The sequence below is a fragment of the Oncorhynchus gorbuscha genome, linkage group LG24, assembly GCF_021184085.1.
Source record: "Oncorhynchus gorbuscha isolate QuinsamMale2020 ecotype Even-year linkage group LG24, OgorEven_v1.0, whole genome shotgun sequence".
Classification (NCBI taxonomy): domain Eukaryota; kingdom Metazoa; phylum Chordata; class Actinopteri; order Salmoniformes; family Salmonidae; genus Oncorhynchus; species Oncorhynchus gorbuscha.
In genome coordinates, this window is record NC_060196.1 from 10,169,662 (window position 1) to 10,196,403 (window position 26,742).

General features: G+C 42.8%; 2 protein-coding genes across 2 annotated transcripts in view; both read right to left on the reverse strand.

Annotated features, from left to right (window-relative positions):
• The window catches only part of LOC124012386 (zinc finger protein 205-like), a 303,385-nt gene that overhangs the window by 158,225 nt on the left and 118,418 nt on the right, over nucleotides 1-26,742 (reverse strand). The window lies entirely within an intron of this gene.
• Nucleotides 11,058-20,998, reverse strand: LOC124012397 (zinc finger protein 473-like). The gene is made up of 6 exons (XM_046325975.1): nucleotides 20,515-20,998; nucleotides 17,989-18,119; nucleotides 17,477-17,653; nucleotides 13,972-14,124; nucleotides 13,511-13,622; nucleotides 11,058-13,254 (listed from the first exon to the last, which is right to left on the reverse strand). The coding sequence occupies exons 1-6, from the start codon at nucleotides 20,783-20,785 to the stop codon at nucleotides 12,374-12,376; spliced, it is 1,725 nt and encodes a 574-aa protein (XP_046181931.1). The 5' UTR covers nucleotides 20,786-20,998; the 3' UTR covers nucleotides 11,058-12,373.

A 26,742-nucleotide genomic window follows, 5' to 3' on the forward strand; every position in this document is an offset into this window, starting at 1 on the left:
TGGGATGAGTTAGACTGCAGAGTGAAGGAAAAGCAGCCAACAAGTGCTCAGCATATGTGGGAACTCCTTTAAGACTGTTGGAAAATCATTCCAGGTGAAGCTGGTTGAGAGAATGCCAAGAGTGTGAAAATAATCTCAAATATAAAATATTATTTTGATTTGTTTAACACTTGTTTGGTTACTACATGATTTCATATGTGTTCTTTCATAGTTTTGATGTATTCACTATTATTCTACAATGTATAAAATTGTTTAAAAAATAAAATAAAAAACTTGAATGAGTAGGTGTGTCCAAACTTTTGACTGGTACTGTATATATATTTTTTTGAACAAAACTATCTCTATACTTCCATTTGTTTGTATGGGTTACCATCAGACGGGTCCCTGAAAACACCATTGTGTTTGTGAGAGTCTCCCCTTTCCATAGAGCGGTCATAATATTTTTAGGCCAAACAGTTCAGATGCTACAGATGTTTGTGAGAAAACCGATTTTCGGGATGTCTCATGGTCTAACAAACACCTTTGTAGCTCGGCCACCTTCCACCACTGATATTCTTAGCTTAAACTGACAGATTTTGATTTAATTTATTATGTTACTTAGATTGACACACGGGTGCGATTTTAACCCCTAATCTTAACCCCTAATCCTAACCCCTAGAGCTAACGTTAGCCACAACAAATTGGAATTTGTAAGATATCATACGTTTTGCAAATTCATAACATATTGTACAAATTGCAATTCGGGAACATATTGTATGAATTACAATTCATAACATATCATACGAATTGTAATTAATAACATATCATACTAAATGGAGCAATTCTACGCATCCTCTGGTGGATCTCCTCCTGTTGGGGGAAACTGAAGGCTTTCCCACAGAACGAACATGAGAAGCGCTTCTCTTTGCCACTGGATCTACTGATAACTTTTCTACTACTGTCATTTGTCAATGGGCTTGTGTAGCCATTTAGTGTTGTGACACTGGCATTGTCTGAGGTCTGGTTTAACATTAGGAGAGTGTGAGGAGGACGAAGGCCAGGGAGAGTCTGTTGTTACAGGGTAGATAGATCCTATAGAACACAGGTGGCCAGTGGCATCTTAATTGGGGAGGACAGGGAAGCTGTCTAGGCCCCTTACTTTTTTCAATCTTTACTAATGACCTGCCACTTGCTCTGAGTAAACCCTGTGTGTCAATGTCTGCGGATGACTCAACACTATACACGTCAGCTTCTACAGCAAGTGGAATGACTGCAACACTTAACAAGAGCTGCAGTAAGTTTCAGAATTGGTGGCAAGGAATAAGTTAGTCCTAAATATTTGAAAACTCTAACCATTGTGTTTGGGACAAATCATTCACTAAACCCTAAACCCTACACCTCAACTAAATCTTATAATGAATCATGTTGAGCCATTTGAGGAGAGTAAAACTGCTTGTAGTAACCTTGGATTGTAAACTTATGGTCAAAATATTGTGGCAAAGAAGGGGGTCGAGTGATAAATGGCAGATATGTGAGAGCAGAACTAATAAACGGGCTCTGCCCGATCACTAAAATGGCCACCCCTGTCAGAACTACAGATCACAAAATGGCCGACCGCCAAAACTACAAGTCCCAGAAGCAAGGGGAACCCTCAGAAGGTGGAGCCAACCCACAGATAAAGGGTCAAGAAAAAACAGGAAGAGAGAGAGAGAGGTAGAGAGAGAGAGAGGTAGAGAGAGAGAGGTAGAGAGAGAGAGGTAGAGAGAGAGAGGTAGAGAGAGAGAGGTAGAGAGAGAGGTAGAGAGAGAGAGAGGTAGAGAGAGAGGTAGAGAGAGAGGTAGAGAGAGAGGTAGAGAGAGGTAGAGAGAGGTAGAGAGAGAGAGAGAGAGTGTGCTGGAAGGATCTATGAACAATAGAGAAAGAGACATTAGAGATTGGCTGGATTTACCGTGTATGAGCTGGATTGTTTTGGACTTACCTGTTGGCGTTTGGACCTGGACCTACCGAGAACCTGATTCGTGTACCGAACCCTGCTATCCTTGACCTCGCCTACGGCCTGGGTGGACCAGGACGGAGAAACAAACACACAGTACTGTCCTGTTCGAAAGAACTCTCATTCTTGGGTGATTTGGTGACAGTTTACCACTTAATTTGTGACAAACGCTCCTAACCTTGAAGAGGTTTGCCACAATATATTGAAGCAACATTAGCCAAGATGGGGAGAGTTCTGTCCATAATAAAGCTCTGCTCTGCCTTCTTAACAACAATATCAACAAGGCAGGTCCTACAGGTCCTAGTTTTATCGCACCTGGACTACTGCCCAGTCGTGTGGTCATGTGTGACAAAGAGGGACTTGGGAAAATTACAACTGGCCCAGAACAGGGGAGCAAGTCTGGCCCTTAAACGTACATGTAACAGGTGTAAAATATACTTTAGGAGGTTCTCGGGCCTGATCAACCTTAGATTCCTCTGAATCTGCCCAGAAAATGGCTTGTATAGCAGAGACAGAAGATGAAATTGTGGTGTTCACTTGTGTGTTCACTTTATGTATTTCACTGAAAGTCACTGATTTATTTTCATTTATTATTTTAAGGTTATTTTGAGATGTGTTACACTACTTTCAAGAGTTAACTGTTTTATTGTATTTATTTTCTAAATCGTGTTAATGCTGTGATGTCATCAACGGGAGCCATGCTCAGTGATGCCAATTTAGCAAATTTGTTGCTAGATTTAGCCATTTTTCAGACTACCCTGGCAACTTTTTTTTGTCAAACAGCACCTAGCAACACATTTAGCTACTTTTAAAAATGTATTTTGAACTTTTAGCAACTTTTGAAAAGTGACTCAAATGCTAAAATGCACGCATTTCCCCTCTAAATGACACAAAAACGATTTTCTCTGTCACACACTCAGTCACAACACGCGTGCCTGCAAAAGTGCATTGTGAGTGACGTCAGCAGCAGGCGCTCAGCTCGTGCACAGGCAGCAGCAGGCCAGCAGCAATTTCTGCAAATTGCAAATCATTGTTGGCTGACTGCAGCAGCAGCAGTACGGGTTCGACAAGCCAAACCCAACGAATATAGTTGGTCACGAATGTTTGATCTTGAACAAAACAAACAACATCAATCAACATGTCTCAATCAAAACTGTACAGACTGAAGTACAGAAAAGAGTGGGACTCTGTACCTGAACAAATGTCAAATCATATTTTTCGCCGAGATGGCCAGTCAATTTGAGTAACGTTATTGTGTATTCTAAGTGATGACCAGGTTTTACGTTATCACGAAATGACATCACAACGACATTTAGCAACTTTTAGCAACAGATCAACCTGCCTCTAGCAATTTACCCTGAAAATTAGTTGGCAACACTGACCATGCTTTTACGTCTCAGTTTGCTCAGAGCGTGATGAGGAGAGGTGTGTGTCTATGTATGCTCCGGTCTTTTGAATGCACATGTTCGCAAATGCACAAAAAAGACAAGCAGAAATGATATTGTCATTGATTTAGTGTTGCTCTACTGTTTGTAGGAATATATATTAGTGTGAATGGGGATAATGTTAGAGTGCAACTTTGATTGCAACTTTGCAAGGCTAGCCCAGCTACTGTTACCATTATTGCAGGAGAGGGTCTTTCAGGTGCAGACAGCGCAAGTTTTCTGGTGATTTTCTTACGGGCATTCTGCACTCTTTTGTCTTTTATCAGGCAAGTATACTTGTGTATGAGAGTCCAGACGGAAGCATTAACCTTTGCCATGTATTTGTATACATTCCATGCAGTCGTTTTAAAGAGAGACAATTGGCAGAATTGTGTCCAGAGCCTTGTCTTCCACCAAATCCTCACCAGAACACAATGCAGAAAGGTACCAGTACAGTACCGGTAACATTGGTCCCGTGACCCAGATCAACGTGGATCATTGTGAATCGCCGTTGATCAACACGAGCTTGGTCACCAGGAGTTGCTATGCTATAGATAGGTTGGAAGTGAATCTGATTCGTTTGAAATTGTCGATACATATATTTCATTTAATTACTCATCCATTTATTTGTGTATCATATAGTGAATATGACCTATATTTTTGGAAAAGGAGACCGTGTTTCCAGTGATGAGCTTGAATTGGGTCTTGGGAGAGGGAGGTTTTTCAGGGAGTTGCCTCAGACCCCAGCTGGAATTATAGATGTTGTAGATTCATTACATTTTTGCTCTACTCGGTTGCCTAACGACACACCCTCAGCTCCTGTAATTATGCCTAGTGACACTCCCTCAGATAGTTCAGAGGTGGCCAATCTTATCACACAACTCGCTCATCAGATAGGACAGCCTATATCAGATCAACTTAGAGAGGAAGGAGGATAGAGGCGCACATGCTCAGTGCAGGCCAGACATTCACTGACACACACTCCCTTTAATTTATTTGGTATGAAGTTGGTCATGCAGTCTGACGTGAGAGAGCCTCCATGTTTCAGAGGGTAGGGGTCTGACAAGTACTTCGTACATGAATGGGAGGAGCTCATGGACGCTTACCTGAGAGAGAGGGGCATGCCGGTCATAGAACAGTCACGGGAGGTTATGCCCAAGCTTATGGGGAGAGCTAGAGACATTGTAAAGATAACACTCCGCAGCAATACATCTCTGAAACCTCACGAGAACCCTACAGTGATAATGGATATACTGAAACAGCATTTCGGTGAGTCAACATATTCATCTATGCCTCTTGACGACTTTTATAACACTTTGCCCGTACTAGGAGAAAATGCCATGGAGTACCGGATTCGTCTGAACAAGGGAGTAGATGTGGCGGACGAGTGTTTGAGGAAGCAGGGTCAAAGCTTCGAGGACTCCAGACGAGAGGTAACAATGATGTTTGTGAAACACTGCCCAGATCCTTCTCTTTCTGCGGTTTTAAAATTCAAAACAGCTGATAGGTTGACAGCAGTTGACATACAAGAACGTCTCGACGAGTATCAGTCAGAAATGAAAGCCAGAATGCTGACCAGGTCAAAGCACCCTGCTGCTGTGAGACAGGTGGTCACACATGTCCAGACCCCTGTACTTGAAGATGAAGTGACATCTTGTCCAGTTTCTCCTAGCCAGAGTGAAGTACTTGTCACACCCTCTAATCAAACTGAGGGAAACTGCATGCAAACCTTGACAAGCCTACTTGATCGTGTGCTAACGCAGAACACTGAGACAACAATAAGACCGCAGCACCCACCTAACCAAGGGTAATCTAAAAGGAAATACTGGAAGGTGTGTCGTGGTACAAACCACTCTATGCTTGCACACTGTAGATGGGAGGGTCTGTGTTTGTCATGCATTGAATCTGGTCACAGGAAGAAAAATTGTAGAGGTTGACCGATTAATCGGAATGGCCGATTAATTTGGTGCCGATTTCAACTTTTCATACCAATTGGTAATCAGCATTTTTGAACACCGATTGTGGCCCATTTTCTTTTTCACCTTTAACTAGGCAAGTCAGTTAAGAACACATTCTTATTTTCAATGACAGGTTAGGAACGGTGGGTTAACTGCCTTGTTCAGGGGCAGAACGACATATTTTTACCTTGTCAGCTCTGGGATTCGATCTTGCAACCTTCCGGTTACTGGTTCAACGCTCTAACCACCTGCCTTACATTGCACTCCACGAGGAGCCTGCGTGGCAGGCTGACTACCTATTATGTGAGTGCAGCAAGAAGCCAAGGTAAATTGCTAGTTAGCATTAAACTTATCTTATAACAATCAACCTTAACATAATCACTAGATAACTACACATGGTTGATGATATTACGAGTTTATCTAGAGTATCCTGCGTTGTATATAATCAATGCGGTGCAGTTTGGGCTGCCTGGCTCGTTACGAACTGTGTGAAGACCATTTATTCCGAACAAAGACCGTAATTAATCTGCCAGAATTGTACATAATTATGACATAACATTGAAGGTTGTACAATTTAACAGCACTATTTACACTTAGGGATGCCACCCATTAGATAAAATACGGAACGGTTCCGTATTTCACTGAAAGAATAAACGTTTTGTTTTCGAAATGATAGTTTACGGATTTAACCATATTAATGACCTAAGGCTCGTATTTCTGTGTGTTATTATGTTATAATTAAGTCTATGATTTGATATTTGATAGAGCAGTCCGACTGAGCGGTGGTTGGCAGCAGCAGGCTCATAACTATTCATTCAAAACAGCTCTTTGTTGTGCTTCAAGCATTGAGCTGTTTATGACTTCAAGCCTATCAACTCCCGAGATTAGGCTGGTGTAACCGATGTGAAATGGCTAGCTAGTTAGCGGGGTGTACGCTAATAGCGTTTCAATCGGTGACGGCACTCGGTCTGATACCTTGAAGTAGTTGTCCCCCTTGCCCTGCAAGGGCCGTGGCATTTGTGGAGCAATGGATAACAATGCTTCGAGGGTGGCTGTTGTCAATGTGTTCCTGGTTCGAGCCCAGGTAGGGGCGAGGAGAGGGACGGAAGCTATACTGTTACACTGGCAATACTAAAGTGCCTATAAGAACATCCAATAGTCAAAGGTATATGAAATACAAATGGTATAGAGGGAAATAGTCCTATAATAACTACCACCTAAAACTTCTTACCTGGGAATATTGAAGATTCATGTTAAAAGGAACCTCCAGCTTTCATATGTTCTCATGTTCTGAGCAAGGAACTTAAACATTAGATTTTTTTACATGGCACATATTGCACTTTTACTTTCTTCTCCAACACTTTGTTTTTTCATTATTTAAACCAAATTGAACACGTTTCATTATTTATTTGAGGCTAAATTTATTTTATTAATGTATTATATTAAGTTAAAATAAAAGTGTTCATTCAGTATTGTTGTAATTGTCATTATTACAAAGAAAGAAATAAAAAAAAAAACAGCCGATTAATCGGTATCGGCTTTTTTTTTGGGTCCTCCAATAATCGGCATCGGCATTGAAAAATCATAATCAGTCGACCTCTAGTCCGAAGCCTGGGCCGAGATACAGTGAGGAGCCCACACAAGCAATCCATGGAGCGGAGCCGTTAAACTGGCAGGCCAGCATATGGAGGGGGGATGTGCGGGTCAAGAGAAACAAACCTTTGAGTGTGATAAAAATGTACATGTGAACGCATGTAGTGCACACCAGGAGGGGTTCAGGTCATAGCGCAGAATAAACAAAGAGTAACGCCATTTGACAAACTGTTTTATGCCCCAGTCACTGTAAATAACCAGTTCCAATTGAAAGGGATACTTGACACCGGCTCCACGCCCTGAATGCTTGCGGAAAATATTAGTCTAGAGAAGAAGCCACTGTCAGAGCCAGTCATTCTCATTGGTGTAGGGGGGAAAACGGCACAACCAAAATGCATGTATGAAGTTGACCTTAACGTGTATGGGATTAGTTGTTTAGTTTCTGGGCTCATAGTCCCAGGTCAGCATGATGATCTCATTCTCAGTACAAACTTGATAAAGCACCTCATGCATCAAATGAAGGGTACTGACGAGTACTGGAGACTCATATCAGAATGTACTTCGCAGCCATCACCTGTGGGAGAATACTTCTTGAACATGATGACTAACCTGAAATGTTGGCAGAGTGAAGAGATGCCCCCCCAAAAATAGGGACAGTCAAACTCAACCAGGCTGTCACACTCCTTGCTAAACAAGAACATCTAGTGTGGGGGTGGCTTCCCAACAGCGTGCCAATGTCTCCAGGGAGCACTATTGTGGTTGAACTCACTTCATCCAAGACCATGCCACAAAACATCATGGTGGGCCGAGTCATCACACCCAGGTGGGGAGACAGGTGGGTGCCCATGAAAGACACTAACCTATCGGACAAACCTATCACTCTAAAGACAAACTGCAAGCTGGCTGATGTGTGTCCCTGTCTGGCTGTGGAGGACTTCCCTGTTTTCCAAGGCTCCTGCAAGATGGAAGGGGGAACTCTAGGGAAGTGGCCCATCACAACCAGCTCAGTGGATTTGAAGCAGAGACTGCTAGATGTTGGGTTGGGAGAGGTTGACATCGAGCCCTGTAAAATCAGTCAAGCAACAAGAGAATAAGTAACTGCACTAATTCCTATCTACAGTGATGTGTTCTCCAAGAACGCTCTACATATCGCAGAGTTCCGCCTGCCCACTACCAGAAACTATGACAAGTATTGACGGAAATGGAGGAACAGGAAATAATCAGGAAATCCATCAGCAAATATGCTTCCCCTCTAGTTATGGTGTGGAAGAAAGACGGTGGGCTTTGTATATGTACAGATTTCAGATGGCTGAATGCAAGGACACTCAATGATGTGCACCCACATCCACATCAATCTGACTGTCTTGCAGCCCAAGGGGGCAACACCTACTTCAGTACGATGGACTTGACGTCAGGCTTTTACAACATACCTATGTGTGAGGAGGACAAAATATATACAGCCTTCACAACCCCACTGGGTCTGCACGAATGCAATCGAATGTGGCAGGGCCTATGCAATAGTCCAGCTTCATTTATGAGGATGATGCTCAGCATTTTTGGGGACTTCCATTTCAGTAGCCTGCTGTGTTCGTGAGACGACCTCTTGGTGTTTGCACCAAGTGAAAGAGAAGCCTTGGATAGATTGGAGCTGCTGTGCCAGAGACTGATACAGCACCACCTGAAACTGAGCCCAAAGCAATGCAATTTCCTGAGGAAATCAGTGAGATTTTTTGGGTCAACAACTGATTCAAATAGAAAAATGTCAAAGGGTCTAGGGGTTGACAGTTTGGCAACATAAGTACTGCTGAAAGGCAGAAAAATAACATATACTGTGTATATATAGATTGATATGACAGATCAGCTGCAGTAATACTTGTCATGGGATGAAAGGCACAGAGCGAGTCGAGTAAGTAAGAGTTGCTCCTAACCAATCCCTCTAATGGTTAAGGTTAGGTTTGGGCAAGAGTAATCTGATCCTAGATCAGTAGTTAATGACAACTTCTACTTTGATCACAAACAAACAGAACAATGGTGACGGGGTGGTTGTGGCCCCGACAAAGCTGGATGTGATATCCAAAATGACAAAGTCAGATCTAATGGAGGAAGATGGACGTACGCCTTCAGTACGAAGGATGAAATCCTCCCTAGGAATAATATTCTGCTATCAAAATGTAATTCTAAACTGTTCTGCTATTGCCAAGCCTCTCTTCGCTCTCATTGCAGGTCAGAGGAGAAGGGGGAAGGTGAAGCCTGAGAAGCAAGATGGCATGGCAGCTTCAAAAAGTTGAAACCTACTGACTGGAGTAATGAGTGTGATTCTGCACTTAACAGCCTTAAGGAGAAGTTGTTAAACTGTGCTGTTCTTGGTCAGGCATGGTTTAAAATAGGCGCAGACTTGCCCTAGTCTAGATTTAAAGTCAGATTTCCAAAAGGATGAATGATTTTTGAAGAAATATATTTCTGTGACCATTTCCATATGTACACTGAACAAAAATGTAAAAGCCACATGTAAAATGTTGGTCCCATGTTTTATGAGCTGAAATAAAAGATCCAAGGAATTTTCCATAAGCACAAAACTTTGTTTACGTCCCTGTTAATGAGCATTTCTCCTTTGCCAAGATAATCCATCCATCTGACAGGTGTTCCATATCAAGAATCTGATATGGTCATTGCACAGTTGCTGAGGAGTATTTCTGTCTATAATAAAGCCCTTTTGTGGGGAAAAATTCTGATTGGCTGGGCCTGACTTCCAGGCCCATCCCACCCATGGCTGCGCCCCTGCCCAGTCATGTGAAATAGATTAGGGCCTAATTAATTTATTGAAATTTAAATTGTTGCATCTTGCGTTTTATATTTTTGTTCAGTATACAGTACAAATAAAATGCAGCTAGCATCTTTTTTTGCTTGAGCCAAGACTTTCATCTGATAATCTTAGGGAAGGCCTAGCCCTCCTTCCTTACAAGTACTGATCACCTTGAGGTTTTTGGCATCTCCAACCTTCCGTCGTGAAACAGGAGATTTGTGTGGTGTAAGAGAACCGATTGTATGCAGAATAGTCCACAAAGGCTGCAAAACTATATGTGTACCAAAAGACAATTACATCAAGTTCCCTGATGCTGCTGCCCAAGCCAACTACAAGGTAGAGTTCTTTGAATATGTGGAAGAGGTGGTGGGAACTGTTCATGAGGAGCTGAGTGTGCCATTCGTTCACTTCTTATGAGAAGCACTTGGCACTGGAACTGGTTGAGGGAGAAACCCAGACAAATCTATAACTGCGATGAGTCTGGGTTTTTTAGCACCCTGAGCAGGTACAAGGTGCTGACTCCCCCACTAATACGGGGTTACACGCTAGCGTTATCTAGATTAGAACATCAACCAAGTCCTGATTCCAACACAAATTAATCACTAATTGTGGAGTAACCATGAGGTAGCTAAGGCTAGACCCAGGCCTTTTTGAACCAATTCACCAGGCATTAGACTAGATCCTAAATGAGAAGATGGACTTGCACTCCCTCTGAAGGCTGAAGCTCAGGGTGATCTGCTCTTCATGGATACTGTGGAGTTTTTATCATAAAAACAGGAGGGTCTATTTAGGCCCCAGGCCCTGCTTCATCCCTGCACTGAGACTGTGAAGAGAAGGGTCTGTCCACTGGTTGTTTTTTATTTGGTAGCTTCTGCCCCTCGTGGTTCAGTCCTGGCTCTAACTCGAAGGAAAAGCGACAGCGCCTGATCCAGGGCCAGTGACCTGCAACTGCAGAGGGCCAGTCAAAGATGGTGGATCAATTAAGATAACTCACCCAGGCCGTTTGCCATGGTCTACTTGTATCGTTCCTTGATGCAGACAGTAAACAAGAGTATATATATTTTTATATGAGAAGCGCGTCACTACACACAAACATGATAAAAACAAGTTACCACAGCCAAGCCCATTTAACACAAATTCAAGTACTTAACATGGAGCCAATTATAATTAAGTCCATATGATTTTGTTCAACTGAGAAGGGAAACTCAGTTCCTGCAAAGGTATAAAAATAAAAAAAGAAGTCATTTTTGAATTTGATTTAAAATGGTCATACACTCACAACGTGAAGTACAATACTTTTATTGCACAAAATGATACATGACAAGTACAATAACATCACTACGGTAACACTTCAACTTTCCTGTAAATCTGGTACCATCGCTTTGATAAGATTGATTTTAGAATACTTTGGAAAAGGTTCACTACTACATGTAAAGTAAACATGAATTAAGGCACTATCATGATCATCTTACTTTAAAAACACCAAGAGACAGCCATTCTTCTGAACTGAGCTGCAGGAATGCTACCATGAGGCCATTAGTGATTTTAAAACAGTTACAGTTCAATGGCTGTGATGGGAGAAAACAGAATGGATCAACATTTGTGACTCCACAATAATGACTTTAATCAATGACTGAAAATACAAGTATACAGAATACAAATATTCCAAAACTGGCATATTGTATGCAATAAAAGTGTAACTGATGTGAAACGGCTAGCTTAGTTAGCGGTGAGCGCTAAATAGCGTTTCAATCGGTTACGTCACTGGCTCTGAGACCTTGAAGTAGTAGTTCCCCTTGCTCTGCAAGGGCCGCGGCTTTTGTGGAGCGATGGGTAACGATGCTTCAAGGGTGACTGTTGTCGATGTGTGCAGAGGGTCCCTGGTTCGCGCCCGGGTATGGGCGAGGGGACGGACGTCAAGTTATTCTGTTACAAAGGCACTACACTAATACGACAACAAAAACAAAGGTATATGTTTTTTGGCCTAAATGCAAAGCCTTATGTTTGGGGGAAAATCCAATAGAACGCGTCACTGAATAACTACCTCTTTATTTTCAAGCATGGTGGTGGCTGCAGCATATGACACAACTGCAAAATGACACTGTAGTTGCTTACCAAGAAGACAGTGAATGTTCCTGAGTGACCAGGTTACAGTTTTGACTTAAATCTGTGTAATGATGGGCCGGTGAGTCAGAAGCAGGTGAAACATTTAAATAAAACAAAACCAATTGTAACAAGGCTTAAAAATCCTTCTTAAAACCTGTCTCCTTCCCTTCATCTACACTGAAGTGGATTTAACAAGTGACATCAAGAAGGGATTGCAATTTTCAGCTGGTCAGTTTATGAAGTGCAAAGAGCAAGTATTCCTAATGTGTTGTAGACTTAAGTCAATGTCACACAATGTCTAGATGCAACATTCTACCAAGGAATATTCAACAATGAAATACGTTACTCTCGTTATTCCAAGTGCATCTTTTCTGCTGACAATGAAAAGGAATCTTTGTCTTTAATGCAGGGTGTGATGTCAGTCAGAAGCTATCGAATGGAATGGTAACTTTCTATGTTATAGAGTGGAATGTTTTTTTCTGCTGGTGTATCCTGAGGTAACTCCCCTCTAAGAACCTCAGTCCGTACAGGCAAATGGCCTCTCTCCCATGTGGACCTTCAGGTGCATCTTCAGGTTGCCAGACTGAGCGAAGCGCATGTGACACTGGGTACAGCTGAAGGGTTTCTCCCCTGTGTGGACCCTCTGGTGCCGCTTTAGGTTGGACGAGTGTGAAAAACTGGCCTGGCACAGGTGGCAGCTGTACGGTTTCTCCCCTGTGTGCATCCTCTGGTGAATCTCCACCTGTTTGGGGAAACTGAAAGCTTTCCCACAGAATGAACACGGGAAGCGCTTCTCTTTGCCATCGGATCTACTGATAGCGTTGCTACTACTGTCATTTGTCAATGGGCTTGTGTAGCCATTTAATGTTGAGGCACTGCCATTGTCTGAGGTCTGGTTTAACAGGAGAGTGTGAGGAGGACGAAGGCCAGTGAGAGTCTGTGTTGTTGCAGGGTCCATGTTCCAGTTGATAGATCCTATAGAAGGCAGGCTGAAGGCAGCACCTGTTAGTGGGTTAACCTGAGGCGCCATCAGTCTCTCTGAATCACAACTATAGGAGCAGGATGGAGCATCGCTAGCCGAGTCAGTGTCTGTTCTCTCCAGCCGCATACTGACACCTCCCCGTCCCCGCAGACCAAATCTACGCCTCACCCTGGTCTCAGCCGTGCTGTTGTCATGGAGACTTATTTTGGATGTTTTGTGCTCGACTGTCTGTTTCTGGTTGTGGTTAACAGTGTTGTTCCCCAGCCCAGAGTTGAGGATGCTGTCCCATCCATTGACCTCCACTATGTTGCCTCTGGTCCTGGCCTGCTTGATGTCATCCCCTGGACACATGGCTGCACCCGTCTGGGAATCATAAATGGCAGAGCGATCTCCTCCGTTAGCGTCCAACCAACCACCTGCAGGAAGAGTTTAGAAAATAGACCTCACAAACATGGCAGAGAACTCTAAATATGATATATATATATATATGAGTTTTTTTGTCAATGACCTGGTCAAGTTAATACATTATAATGTGTGTTTTTATATGTAAAAATAAGCTGTATTTATTTTATTTTATTATTGAAGAAAATGTAGAAAACAAACTGCCAGGTGCATCACTTTTCCCATTGAAGATCTATTACTGTATGTCGGCTATATGTATTTCTCCCTCACCTTGCTCCCCCATCTTTAGTCCACTCAGCAGATCAATGCTCTCTGGTCCATCTTCTATTATCTCCTCTTTGACTAGCAGCAGATCAGGCTTCCCATCCTCCATGTCTACTGACTGTAAGAGATACAGAGTGAGAGGATGTTGGATCAAGAAATCTGATATGAGCACCCTGCTATTGAGCATTTTATGATTGCATAGAACTCATAGTAGTGCCTCATTGCCCAAACATGTTAGCTGATTTTATTACTTTACACTTTAATGGTTTGATAATTCAGAGGCATGTTCCCACACTTAAGACAAAATGAATCAAGACCTGGGCCCGTATCCACAGTCTCTTAGAGTAGAAGTGCTGATCTATGATCTTTCCATTAAATCTTAGTCATTATGATCTAAAAGGCTAAACTGATCCTAGATCAGAACCCTGACCTAATATTATTCAGCCAGTAGTTCACAGTGGGCTCACCTCAGTGAGACTGTGTGTGGTCCTGTTTTGCTCAGCTGGTTCCTCTGTGGGTTCAGGAGGAGGTGTAGTCTGGTTGTCCTCCATGACCATGGTCCCCTCAGGGGTCCCCAGACCCTCCTCCTTCAACATCACCACCTCTGGACCCTCCTCCTCCTGGAAGAGAGAGGTGATACAGATTACACAAACATACACTCCCTTTGGTACGTACACACACAAACAGGTAAGTGTTTACCCATCCCACTGCTATATTGTAGTTACAGAATTACTTAATTGTTAAACATCATGGTGTTTAAATAAATGTGATTTTGTGGGTAAACATGAGTCAACTATGATAAGTCAGAAGTCAGACAAACCTCAACTATTTTGACGTGTAAAGAAAAAAATGCATGAAAAATGGAAGAGGCTATATATGGACAGGATTGGTGGCTCAGCTGAGAGTCGAGTGGAGACTAATGGAGTCTCTTTCAGTCTGATGAACCCTTCCCAGCTAGCTAGTTTGTGCTGGCTTGTAAGCAACAGCAGCATGGCGCTAGTTAAAACTTGTAAAAGACTAATATTTATTTCGACTGGACGAGGGATTAATAACTTGTAGTATTGGGCACCATCTGGATGTCACCGTGACACAAGCCTGTGTGAATGACCAGCGTTGTTTCGTGGTTCGTCCCACTGTTGCTTCACCGGGCAGCTGTATTACATGTTGCTAACGTGGCCAATTTGTTCTGAACTGACAGAACGTCCCCACTCAATGGCCGCTGCGTGACATACAACATACATTTTGGGCAACAGGCATGTTCGAATAGCCTCTCCAGTGTAGAGTAGGCGTTTGTGTAGGTATATTTAGTAAGTGTATAATGGTTATAAAGCGCTGTCTGGAGAATAAGGTGAAATCAGATGTGATGTGTACTAAAGAGAGATTCAATTAAAGTCTTAGAATGAAAAGTCCCATTTTGTGTTTATTAACCCTTTACACGTGGGAATTGGACTATATGGATAGGAAATGTTTTACAGAACTAAAAAAATAAAACCATACATAACCATGGTAGCAATTGAAAGGGAACAGTTGAGATAATTAGACCAAAAGTGGGCACAACAGTTTACCTGACAAGATCCAATCTAAAAATGACACTTGATTTTATGTGCATTTTCCATTTACTGTACATTTTGCAACAGTTGTTGACAAACTCTGAACACACTCTGGATACATTCAGTAACAAAATAAGAATATTCCTGGGCAATGTGGGGTAGGTGCAACATAAGACCAGAAAATGACCAGGGTTTGAGTGAGAGGACTAACTGGTGTCTCCAAGTGGCCACACACCTCTCCAAAGTGTGCACAGTTCCTAAGTAATTTCAATGCACTTTTTATGACTCAGAGTCTTCAACTATAAAAAGGTACTTTTTGCTCTCCTAGCTGTGCTGTTGCGGAACTAGAGCAAGCACACTTGTAGTTCTGTTTCGGAACACAACCCTGCATCCCCGCCATCACACAATTACTGTTGTTTACACAATCCAAAAATAGTCCATTATAAATCACAATCTGGCTAAAGTGGACAGTCTGAAAGCTTGTTATATTGCAAACATGACTAGCTAAGGTATAAAATACAAATCTTACAGTGTTAGGCTGTCACAAAGTAAATCAGAGAAACAGATTGTCATTGTGGTGCGCATAGAAGGGAGTCACGAGTGCATTCAGGTGCGTGTTCAGCACTTCACAATAAACAAACATAGGATCAGTCTGTTCAGAAGAACCCAGGGTATGACGACATCACATCTTGTAACTGCACATCAAACATCGTGATCAGAAACGTTGACACTGTATATGACACGAGTTAGATTTGGAGATGTGAAGTGCAGATTTGGCTTGCTTGTATGACGGTGGCATTTATAAGAATCCTCAACGTCTCATCTTTCACGATACATCGAGTAGTCTTAATTTACAGCATTTCCCTCAGTCAAAACCCATACAGCGCTTACCCATTCAGTGATGTACAGCTACCACATTCCAATGTTTGCTTATTAGTGCCCAACTCTTCCATTTACAACCTGTATATGGTTACGAGTATATTTAACAAGTGTTAAATACTCCATATAAAAACCACACATGCATGTCAACAACAAAAATCAGAATGAACTTAATAATCTGCATTAATTTTCTCATTAAGTAGTTGAAGTAATGAAATAGGCATTTATAAAACATATAGCTTACACAGTACTTTTAAGGCTTATAGATCACACAATGCCTGGACGCAGAATTATATCTATAACTCTTATTCCAAATTAATCTGTGGATCTTTACTGCTGACAACAATGAAAATTCATCTTTGACTTTAATGCAGCATTTGATCTACATGTGAGAAGCGATCAAGTGGAATGGTTATTTTTCAAGTTATAGAGTGGAATGTTTTTTCAGCTGGTGTATCCTGAGGTAGCTCCTTTCTGTGAACCTCTTCCCACAGTGCGTACAGGCGAACGGCCTCTCTCCTGTGTGGACCTTCAGATGCATCTTCAGGTTGCCAGCCTGGGTGAAGCGCATGTGACACTGGGGGCAGCTATAGGGTTTCTCCCCTGTGTGGACCCTCTGGTGCCTCTTCAGGTGCCCAGCCTGGGCGAAACACATCTGACACTGGGTACAGCTGAAGGGTTTCTCCCCTGTGTGGACCCTCTGGTGCCTCTTCAGTTTGCCAGCCTCGGTGAAGCGCATGTGACACTGGGTACAGCTGAAGGGTTTCACCCCAGTGTGGACCCTCTGGTGGAGCTCCACCTTCTGGAGGCAGCTGAAGCCTTTGTTACAGAGCATGCAGACGAACGGTTCATCTTTACTACCGCCTGATGTTGCTCCCCCTCCCAAAACCTGGGCCCCTTGGTCCTTTGAGTTCAAAACCTGATCAAAAAGGATGCGGCCGTGTGAATTGGAAGGCCCCATTGACGTGGACACTAGGTCGCGATCCCTGAGCGCATGTAAAGGGGAGTGGGTCTCAATATTTGGATTTGTCTCTAAACTTTCCCTGTAATCTAATAAAGCTCTGCCTTGAGAGAGTCCTTCCCCTAAGTGAGTCTCATCCACATTCCATGTCAGAGGAGCGTCGCCTTCCACTTTCACAGTCACCTCATCTACGATTATAACCTCCCCTTTCTTATCTAGGCACCCTTCAGAGTATACACTACTACTGTACCGGTTCCAGTCCCCTCTAGACAGATCCGTCTGTGTCTCTAAACCCAAGGGCATGTTGCCAGGGTCCATCTCTGTAGTGTAAGAACAAGACAGATCATTGCCAGTCTCTAACGCGTAACCTGAGTCCCGATGGGAATGAACTGTCCTCGGGTTCGGGTTACCGTAAAGTAAATACTCTAAGCCAGGAGCAGGAGGACAGCCCAGTCGCCTCAGCCCCAGTATCTCTGGGTCTGATCTGTGGTCAGATCCTGTGTGTAATATCCGCCTGTGCATTACAGTTAAAGTCTCGGCGTCTGTCTCTGACTTGAGGACGGCGTCCAGCATTCCACTGACCTCCGTGATGCTGTGTCGGGTCCTTGGCTGGGGCGAGGCGGTGAGGTCCTCCGTGGCTACAGGGGGCGCCACTCCAGCCGCTGCTCTAGTCTGGATGTCTCGTGGGTCCTCTCCTTCAGTCCTCTCCTGTTTAACCTGTGACGATCCTCCAGAACCAGCAGCCTCTGCATCTGCAGACTGACACATGAGAGGTTTATTTTATCTTTATTCAACTAGGAAAGTGAGTTAAGGACAAATTCTTATTTACAATGACTGCCTACCCCCAGATGACGCTGGGCCAATTGCGCGCCGCCCTATGGGACTTCCAATCACAACCGGATGTGATGCAGCCTGAATTCAAACCAGGTACTGCAGTGACACCTCTTGCACTGAGATGCAGCGTCTTAAACCACCGCACCACTCAGGAGCCCCTGAGGTTATTACCGGTACATGAACTGAATTGGATAACAATGTCATAGGGAAGTCTCACAAGCTCCTGGACCACATTTGATGTACTGTAATGTTACACTAACCTCTATCAAGATAACATGCTGGGTTGAGGTTCCACTCCCTTCATCTACAGCTATGGGTGTGTCATCTCTCCACACGTTGTGTCCCACTGGCTTCACAAAGCTCATGTGGCCTCCAGTGAGATGTCCTTCACCTGAGAGAGTGATTGGGGGAAAAGGGGTGGTTAAGTTAGGTTGTGTTAATGCTCAACGCTATATTGTACACTGACACTGGCCGAATACCCATACTTGCGTCAAATATTAGGCTGTTTGAGTATGCGAAAATAAAATGTTTTATAGTACACAAGTTTTCAAAATGGTAGGATGTTCTAATAATTTTGGCTTTTCATCTAGTAGAATTAACTTTGGGAATTTCCCAGCCACAATGCATTGGAAGGAGGAGTTTTGATAACAAAACAACTTGGAATATGGTAAATTGCGAAGCTTCTGCGGTGGTGTTCAAATATAAGTAGTTTTTGTTCTCAAATTTCTCACACTTATTTCATCGTACAAGATCGTAACTCCCAATTGGATATCACAAGAAAAAAAATATGAATAAAAAAAACCTGCACACTGCTCTTGCTAGCGTTACTTTTTTATTTTAAGCTTCATGGGTCGGCCCCTTGGCCTTCGTCAGAGCTCCTCTGCTTCCTCCTCCTGCATGCATTGCAGCCTGCCTCAGCCTTCGCCACATCACTGTCTGTCTCAGTAGCCTCCTCTCTGTTAAAGTAAACATAGTAGCCTATATTTTGCTCCTGCTAAAGTAAGCTCCGTTTAACATTAGCTTCTTACTTCACCCTTCTAGCTAGCTAAGTAATACTAGATAGAGCCCTTCAACATTACTGCAATAACAGTCTCTGCCGGCAGCTAGCCACCTGACTAACTATCTACACTGAACAAAAATATAAAACGCAACGTGAAGTGTTGGTCCCATGTTTCATGAGCTGAAATAAAAGATACCAGAAATGTTCCATGCGCATAAAAATATTTCTCTCTCAAATTGTGGACAATTTGTTTACATCCCTGTTAGTGAACATTTCTCCTTTGCCAAAATAATCCATCCACCTGACAGGTGTGGCATATCAAGAAGCTGATTAAACAGCATGGTCATTACACAGGTGCACCTTGTGCTGGGGACAACAAAAGGCCACTCACACAATGCCACAGATGTCTCAAATTGAGGGAGTGCGCTAATTGGCATGCTGACCGCAGGAATGTCCACCAGAGCTGTTAGAGAATTGCATGGTAATTTCTCTACCAAAAGCCACCTCCAACATCGTTTAAGAGAATTTGGTAGTACGTCTAACCGGCCCCGCAACCACAGACCATGTGTAAACTGTAGGTTTGCGCAACTAAAACATTTCCGCACAAACTGTCAGAAATGTGGCCTTTTATTAAATGGATTTTAGGCAATTCTACATGTCTGAAGACTTTGGCAGAATTGTTTTTAATACCGCACAAATGATCTAAATGACACGCTACTTTGACAAACTTTGATCAATAAAAAAAAAAACTACCTTACCTTGAATACATCAATAGACTAGGCCTACGTGTGTAGAGACACATAGGCCACAATGAGGAAATTTGTCCTAAAACTGCTTTCCAGTTTATCTGACTCACCCAATGACGCACAGCTCACTCACTGGTGATGGCCGATGCGCTCATGCCAAATGCCTTTCTCTCATTTTACTTTGTAAAACAATATTTGGAAGTTGATCAAATATTTTGGTAGCCTACAGCAGACAGATTAGATTATCTTTTCAGCAGGAGCCATTTTCTTTCCAACCTGTGTTTTCCTGTGATTGTATTTGAAATATTGTAAAATACTTAATTTAACTGCATGCTTTTTGTTCACTGACATATTTGCAGTGCATTCCAAAATGTAGGACCATACCTTGTTATTATGCTACACTCCACCGCTAGACTATTCTTCAAAATAAGCTATTGGTCCTCTGACACATTTTTTTGTGGTGTAGTAGGCTATTCTAAATTATTTCATTTATTTCTGAACAGACAGCATTAACTCTATAACTTTGGAAAATGTATTTCAATATATCAGGGGTGCTGCAGCTCCTACAGAACCCTTCGCACTTCTATAATGAAACAGATGATGCCGTGCAACGCTGGAGAGAGAAGAGTTACAGGCTCATGTCTATAAGAGGGAGAGAGATCATATGAAGTTTCTCATTCTAGTTCTGAGAGATACAGGCACGCGTCTCACACAGCCACAGTCACACATTGATCTCAAACATTGTGTAACATTGTAACCTAACCATAAGCCTGAGCCTGCCCAACCCGAATCAACTCTTAGAATATCAGGCCTGGGCTGAATTTCCTGAACGAAACAGTCCAAAACAGCGACGTGCCTGATCCTTTTCCTGCAGAATTCGGCTCAAATTAAGCACTGATATTAACATGGCACAAGTCATGGCAAAATGTGCAGAATTTCCGGAAATGAGCTTTAAAACAGCACATTTGCCTGTGATTCTAAAACTTAGGGCCGGGAACGGGACGACTGACTCCGCAGTCTCGGCCTTCTGCAAAATGTACCTCTTGCCATTCCTCTGTATTGGTCGAGGATCTTGACACTACAGGGACGACTGGCGCGGACGCGGTCTCTAATTGTCCTCTCTGCGCGCTCCCGTACCACCTTCAGTTCCAATTGCTGTAGTTTCCTCCGCAATGTCCTGTTTTCTTTCTGGCTTTGAGACATTTCCAAACGAAACACTGCATAGTCGTCGTCTACGAGTTTACAGATCTCTGCCACGGCTGCATTCGCTAGTACCTCCATGATGGAGGCTATTTGAGTGTGAAAAACCATTCTTAGCTAACGTTAGCGGCTACTTAGATAACGTCTATCAACCAAGTTCTGTCTCCAGCGCGAATTAAAGACTACCTGAAGTAAGTATGTGATGCTGTGCTGTTCAATTAGTCATATTTCGAGTTCCAATGTGTAACATAAACGTCTAATTAACAACAAAACCGCTAACGTGAATTATTCTTGGTCACTGTCCTCTTCCGTTTACGCACTGAATTTAAATTATTTCTGGTTGGCGTCATAGCTCCAAAGGGTGTGGTTAAATGAAAAAGAAATGCGCGCTGTTCTTTGAATTACGGTACTGTTTATTACGTTACACACCAAATCTCCTATGATCAGTATCTTTCAAGCTGAGAGCAGACATGTTTAGAAAGAATAGTGTGTTAGCAAGAATAGAGTAGAAAATAATAGAACGATCTTAATCCATAAACATCACAGTCCTTGTTCTAGCCAAGGTTTACTGTCTCTCTAAAAACAAAAGTATTTACACAAGTCTGTTTCAAATGACAAGTTAACAAAGGGTTATGAGGGGTAATATAGTTCACATACCTTCATTGATAGATTCTAGAGAGTCTATGAAGTTAAATACAATATCTTCTACTCTGGTTCTTTGGGCCACGGTGCTAATTTTGAACTTAACAAAATAACCTTCTTTCATATCAGCTAGAAATAATAATAATAATAATAATAATAATAATAAAAAGGATAAATTACTACACACATTTATAGGGCTAATTAGGGTTCCCACATACATACAGCAAGTAGTGACAATTTGCTTTGAAAATCCAATAATTATATGTAGCCAATCAGTCGCCAGGTGAGTGGATGAAGGCAAATAGACTTGTTTTTAACACACCTCAAACTTAATAGGGTGTGTTATGAATCCCTTTTGGCCCGACAGTCTAGGGGGGATGGTAATGAGACCCGTAACATAACTCATGCAATTTATAATAGTGACAAAGTAAACGTGTGAACAAAATAACCATGACAACTGAAATCTACCGTCAAACTCAGGGTTTATTGTAAAACACACGGTAATGGGGGGAGCAGGAAAAGGGGCTGAGCTGGACCCAAGGAAAGAAACAATAAGTATTCAAAAAACACCCCTAAGCTAGACTAGCCTACTTTAACAACAGCTAACTAACCAAAAATGCAGTGGGTGGTCCGCCCAGTTCTAACTAGAGTATTTAACAAAGTTTACCTACAGGTAGTGTATGCCCATGGGAGACTTGTCTTGGTTCCCCCTTTTCCCACCAGCAAACAAACAAACACCATAACCATCCTTTGACCTCCACTATGTCGCCGATGATCCTGCCCTGCTCAGTTATGTTGTCCCCTGGACTCTTGTCTGCACCGGTCTGGGAATCCAAGGTAGCCAGCCGTCCAGTCTCCTGCAGCCAAGCACCTGTTTTTTTTGTTTTTTACAATTACCTGGTCAAGTTCATACATTACAATTTGGTTATGTATGTAAGAATAAGTTGTTATGATTGAATTTTATAAATGAAGAAAATCAAGAAAAAAATAGCCAGGTGCATCACTATTCCCATTGAAGATCTATTACTGTATGTAGTTTATAAGTATTTCTCCCTTACCTTGCTCCCCCATCTTTAGTCCACTCAGCAGATCAATGCTTTCTGGTCTTGTCTCATCTTTGACCAGCCGCAGATCAGGCTTCCCATACTCTCCCGAGAACCTCTTCTCACAGTGCGTACAGGCGAACGGCCTCTCTCCTGGGTCTACCTTTCAAGTGCATCTTCAGGTTGCCAGCATGGGTGAAGCGCATCTGACAATGGGTACAGTTGAATGATTTCTCCCCTGTGTGAACCCTCTGGTGGATTTCCACCTTTTGGTGTCAGCTGAAGCCTTTTGTTACAGAACATGCAGAGGAACTGTTTCTCTTTAATACTGCCTGATGTGGCTCCCCCCTCCTAATGTGGCATCCGAGTCTGGATGGGAATGAACAACAACCCTCATGCTTGGGTTACCATAAAGTAAATACTCTGAGCAGGAGGACATCCCAGTTGCCCCAGCCCCAGTCTCTCTGGGTCTGACTTGTGGTCAGATCCTGTGTGTAAGAGCCTTTGTGTTAAAGTCGATGTGTCTGTCTCTGACTTGAGGATGACGTTCAGCGTTCCACTGACCTCCATGGTATGGCAATTGCACCGCTTCCAACTGAAGGGCTCTCCAGGGGGTGGTGCAGTCAGCCCAACACATCACCAGTTGTACAGTGCCTGCCCTCCATGACATCTACAGCACCCAGTGTCACAGGAAGGCCAAGAAGATCATCAATAAGCCATGGCCTGTTCACCCCGCTACAAACAGTCATCACTTGCCTTAGTCACTGTTCTAGCCGGCCCCCACCCGGTACTCTACCCTGCACCTTAGAAACTGCTGCCCTATGTACATAGTCATTGAACACTGGTCACTTTAACAAAGTTTACATTCAGAATTTTTTGGGGTCATCACCCATCTTCACACAATACCCCAAAATGACAAAGTGAAAACATGTCTAGACCTTTTTGCTAATTTACTGAAAATGACATGCAGAAAAATTTAATTTACATACCACTGAGTCAATACTTTGTAGAAGCACCTTTAACAGTGATTACAGCTCTGACTCTTTTTGGGTAAGTCTAAGAGCTTTCCACACCTGGATTGTGCAACATGTGCCCATTATTCTTTTTAAAATTCTTCAAGCTCATTCAAATTGGTTGCTGATCATTGCTATACAACCATTTTCAAGTCTTGCCATAGATTTTAAAGTAGATTTAAGTCAAAACTGTAACTCGGCCACTTCGTCTTGGTAAGTAACTCCAGTGTTCATTTGGCCATGTGTTTTAGGTTATTGTCCTGCTGAAAGGTGAATTCAGACTGGACCAGCAGACTGAACCAGGTTTTCTAAGATTTTTTTCTGTGCTTAGCTCCATTTTTCTTATGCTGAAAAACTCCCCAGTCCTTAACAATTACAAGCATACCCATAACATTATGCAGCCACCACTATGCTTGAAAATATGAGGAGTGGTACTCCGTAATGTTTTCTATTGGATTTGCCCCCAATCATAACACTTTGTATTCAGGATAAAAAGTGAATTGCTTTGCCACAATTTTTGCAGTATTACTTTAGTGCCTATATTAGTACCTTATCCTGTACAGGATTCCTTCTTTTCACTCTATTAATTAGGTTATTATTGTGGAGTAAATACAATGCTGTTGATCCATCTTCAGTTTTCTCCTATCACAGCCATTAAACTCAAACTGTTTTAAAGTCACCATTGGCCTCACAATGGTGAAATCCCTGAGCGGTTTCCTTCCTCTCTGTCAACTGAGTCAGGAACGACACCTTTATCTTTGTAGTGACTGGGTGTATTGATACACAATACAACGTGTAATTAATAACTTCACCATGCTCAAAGGGATATTCAATTTCTGCTTTTGTTTACCCATCTGAAACTATCTGCCGCCATTGTCGCAACCCCTATTACCAGCCTGTTCAACCTCTCTTTCATATCGTCTGAGATCCCCAAGGATTGGAAAGCTGCCACAGTCATCCCCCTCTTCAAAGGGGGAGACACCCTGGACCCAAACTGTTATAGACCTATATCCATCCTGCCCTGCCTATCTAAGGTCTTCGAAAGCCAAGTCAACAAACAGGTCACTGACCATCTCGAATCCCACCGTACCTTCTCCGCTATGCAATCTGGTTTCCGAGCCGGTCACGGGTGCACCTCAGCTACACTCAAGGTACTAAACGATATCATAACCGCCATCGATAAAAGACAGTACTGTGCAGCCGTCTTGATCGACCACGCCAAGGCTTTCGACTCTGTCAATCACCATATTCTTATTGGCAGACTCAATAGCCTTGGTTTTTCGGATGACTGCCTTGCCTGGTTCACCAATTACTTTGCAGACAGAGTTCAGTGTGTCAAATCGGAGGGCATGCTGTCCGGTCCTCTGGCAGTCTCTATGGGGGTGCCACAGGGTTCAATTCTCGGGCCGACTCTTTTCTCTGTATATATCAATGATGTTGCTCTTGCTCTGGGCGATTCCCTGATCCACCTCTACGCAGACGACACCATTCTATATACTTTTGGCCCGTCATTGGACACTGTGCTATCTAACCTCCAAACGAGCTTCAATGCCATACAGCACTCCTTCCATGGCCTCCAACTGCTCTTAAACGCGAGTAAAACCAAATGCATGCTTTTCAACCGATCGCTGCCTGCACCCGCATGCCCGACTAGCATCACCACCCTGGATGGTTCCGACCTTGAATATGTGGACACCTATAAGTACCTAGGTGTCTGGCTAGACTGCAAACTCTCCTTCCAGACTCACATCAAACATCTCCAATCGAAAATCAAATCAAGAGTCGGCTTTCTATTCCGCAACAAAGCCTCCTTCACTCACGCCGCCAAGCTTACCCTAGTAAAACTGACTATCCTACCGATCCTCGACTTCGGCAATGTCATCTACAAAATGGCTTCCAACACTCTACTCAGCAAACTGGATGCAGTCTATCACAGTGCCATCCGGTTTGTCACTAAAGCACCTTATACCACCCACCACTGCGACTTGTATGCTCTAGTCGGCTGGCCCTCACTACATATTCGTCGCCAGACCCACTGGCTCCAGGTCATCTACAAGTCCATGCTAGGTAAAGCTCCGCCTTATCTCAGTTCACTGGTCACGATGGCAACACCCATCCGTAGCACGCGCTCCAGCAGGTGTATCTCACTGATCATCCCTAAAGCCAACACCTCATTTGGCCGCCTTTCGTTCCAGTACTCTGCTGCCTGTGACTGGAACGAACTGCAAAAATCGCTGAAGTTGGAGACTTTTATTTCCCTCACCAACTTCAAACATCAGCTATCCGAGCAGCTAACCGATCGCTGCAGCTGTACATAGTCTATTGGTAAATAGCCCACCCATTTTCACCTACCTCATCCCCATACTGTTTTTATACTGTTTTTTATTTATTTACTTTTCTGCTCTTTTGCACACCAATATCTCTACCTGTACATGACCATCTGATCATTTATCATTCCAGTGTTAATCTGCAAAATTGTATTATTCGCCTACCTCCTCATGCCTTATGCACACATTGTATATAGACTCCCCTTTTTTTCTACTGTGTTATTGACTTGTTAATTGTTTACTCCATGTGTAACTCTGTGTTGTCTGTTCACACTGCTATGATTTATTTTGGCCAGGTCGCAGTTGCAAATGAGAACTTGTTCTCAACTAGCCTACCTGGTTAAATAAAGGTGAAATAAAAAAATAAAAAATCAAATAGGTGCCCTTCTTTGCGGGGTATTGGAAAACCTACCTGGTCTTTGTGGTGGAATCTATATTGGAAATTCACTGCTCGACTGAGGGCTCTTACAGATAATTGTATGTGTGGGATACAGAGATGAGGTAGTCATTCAAAAATCCATTCAACTTATTTTGCAAGTTTTTACACCTGAACTTATTTAGGCTTGCCATAACAAAGGGGTTGAATACTTATTGACTCAAGACATTTCAGATTTTCATTTTGGATTCACCTGTAAACATTTAAGAACATAATTCCACTTTGACATTATGGGATGGTGTGTAGGCCAGTGATGACAAATCTCAAGTGAATCCATTTTAAATACAGGCTGTAACACAATGAAATGTGAAAAAGTCAAGGGGTGTGAATACTTTGAAGGCACTGTGTATTTAAATGATATAGAAATCAATATCAAGCCATGGCTGTAATTTTTACCTTGATATATTTCATGATGTGTAGCCTAACAAGTGAGGTGCCAAATCTAGATTCAGATCTAGATTCAGTGCATTATAATAGGATCAAATAAAATTGTATTGGTGTCAGGACCCGGTTACTAACCCGGGTCTCCGGAGTGAGAAACAGTCACTTAACCAACTGAGCCACGAATAGTTGGCAGAACCCAGAAGATGAGGCAGACACAGCAGTA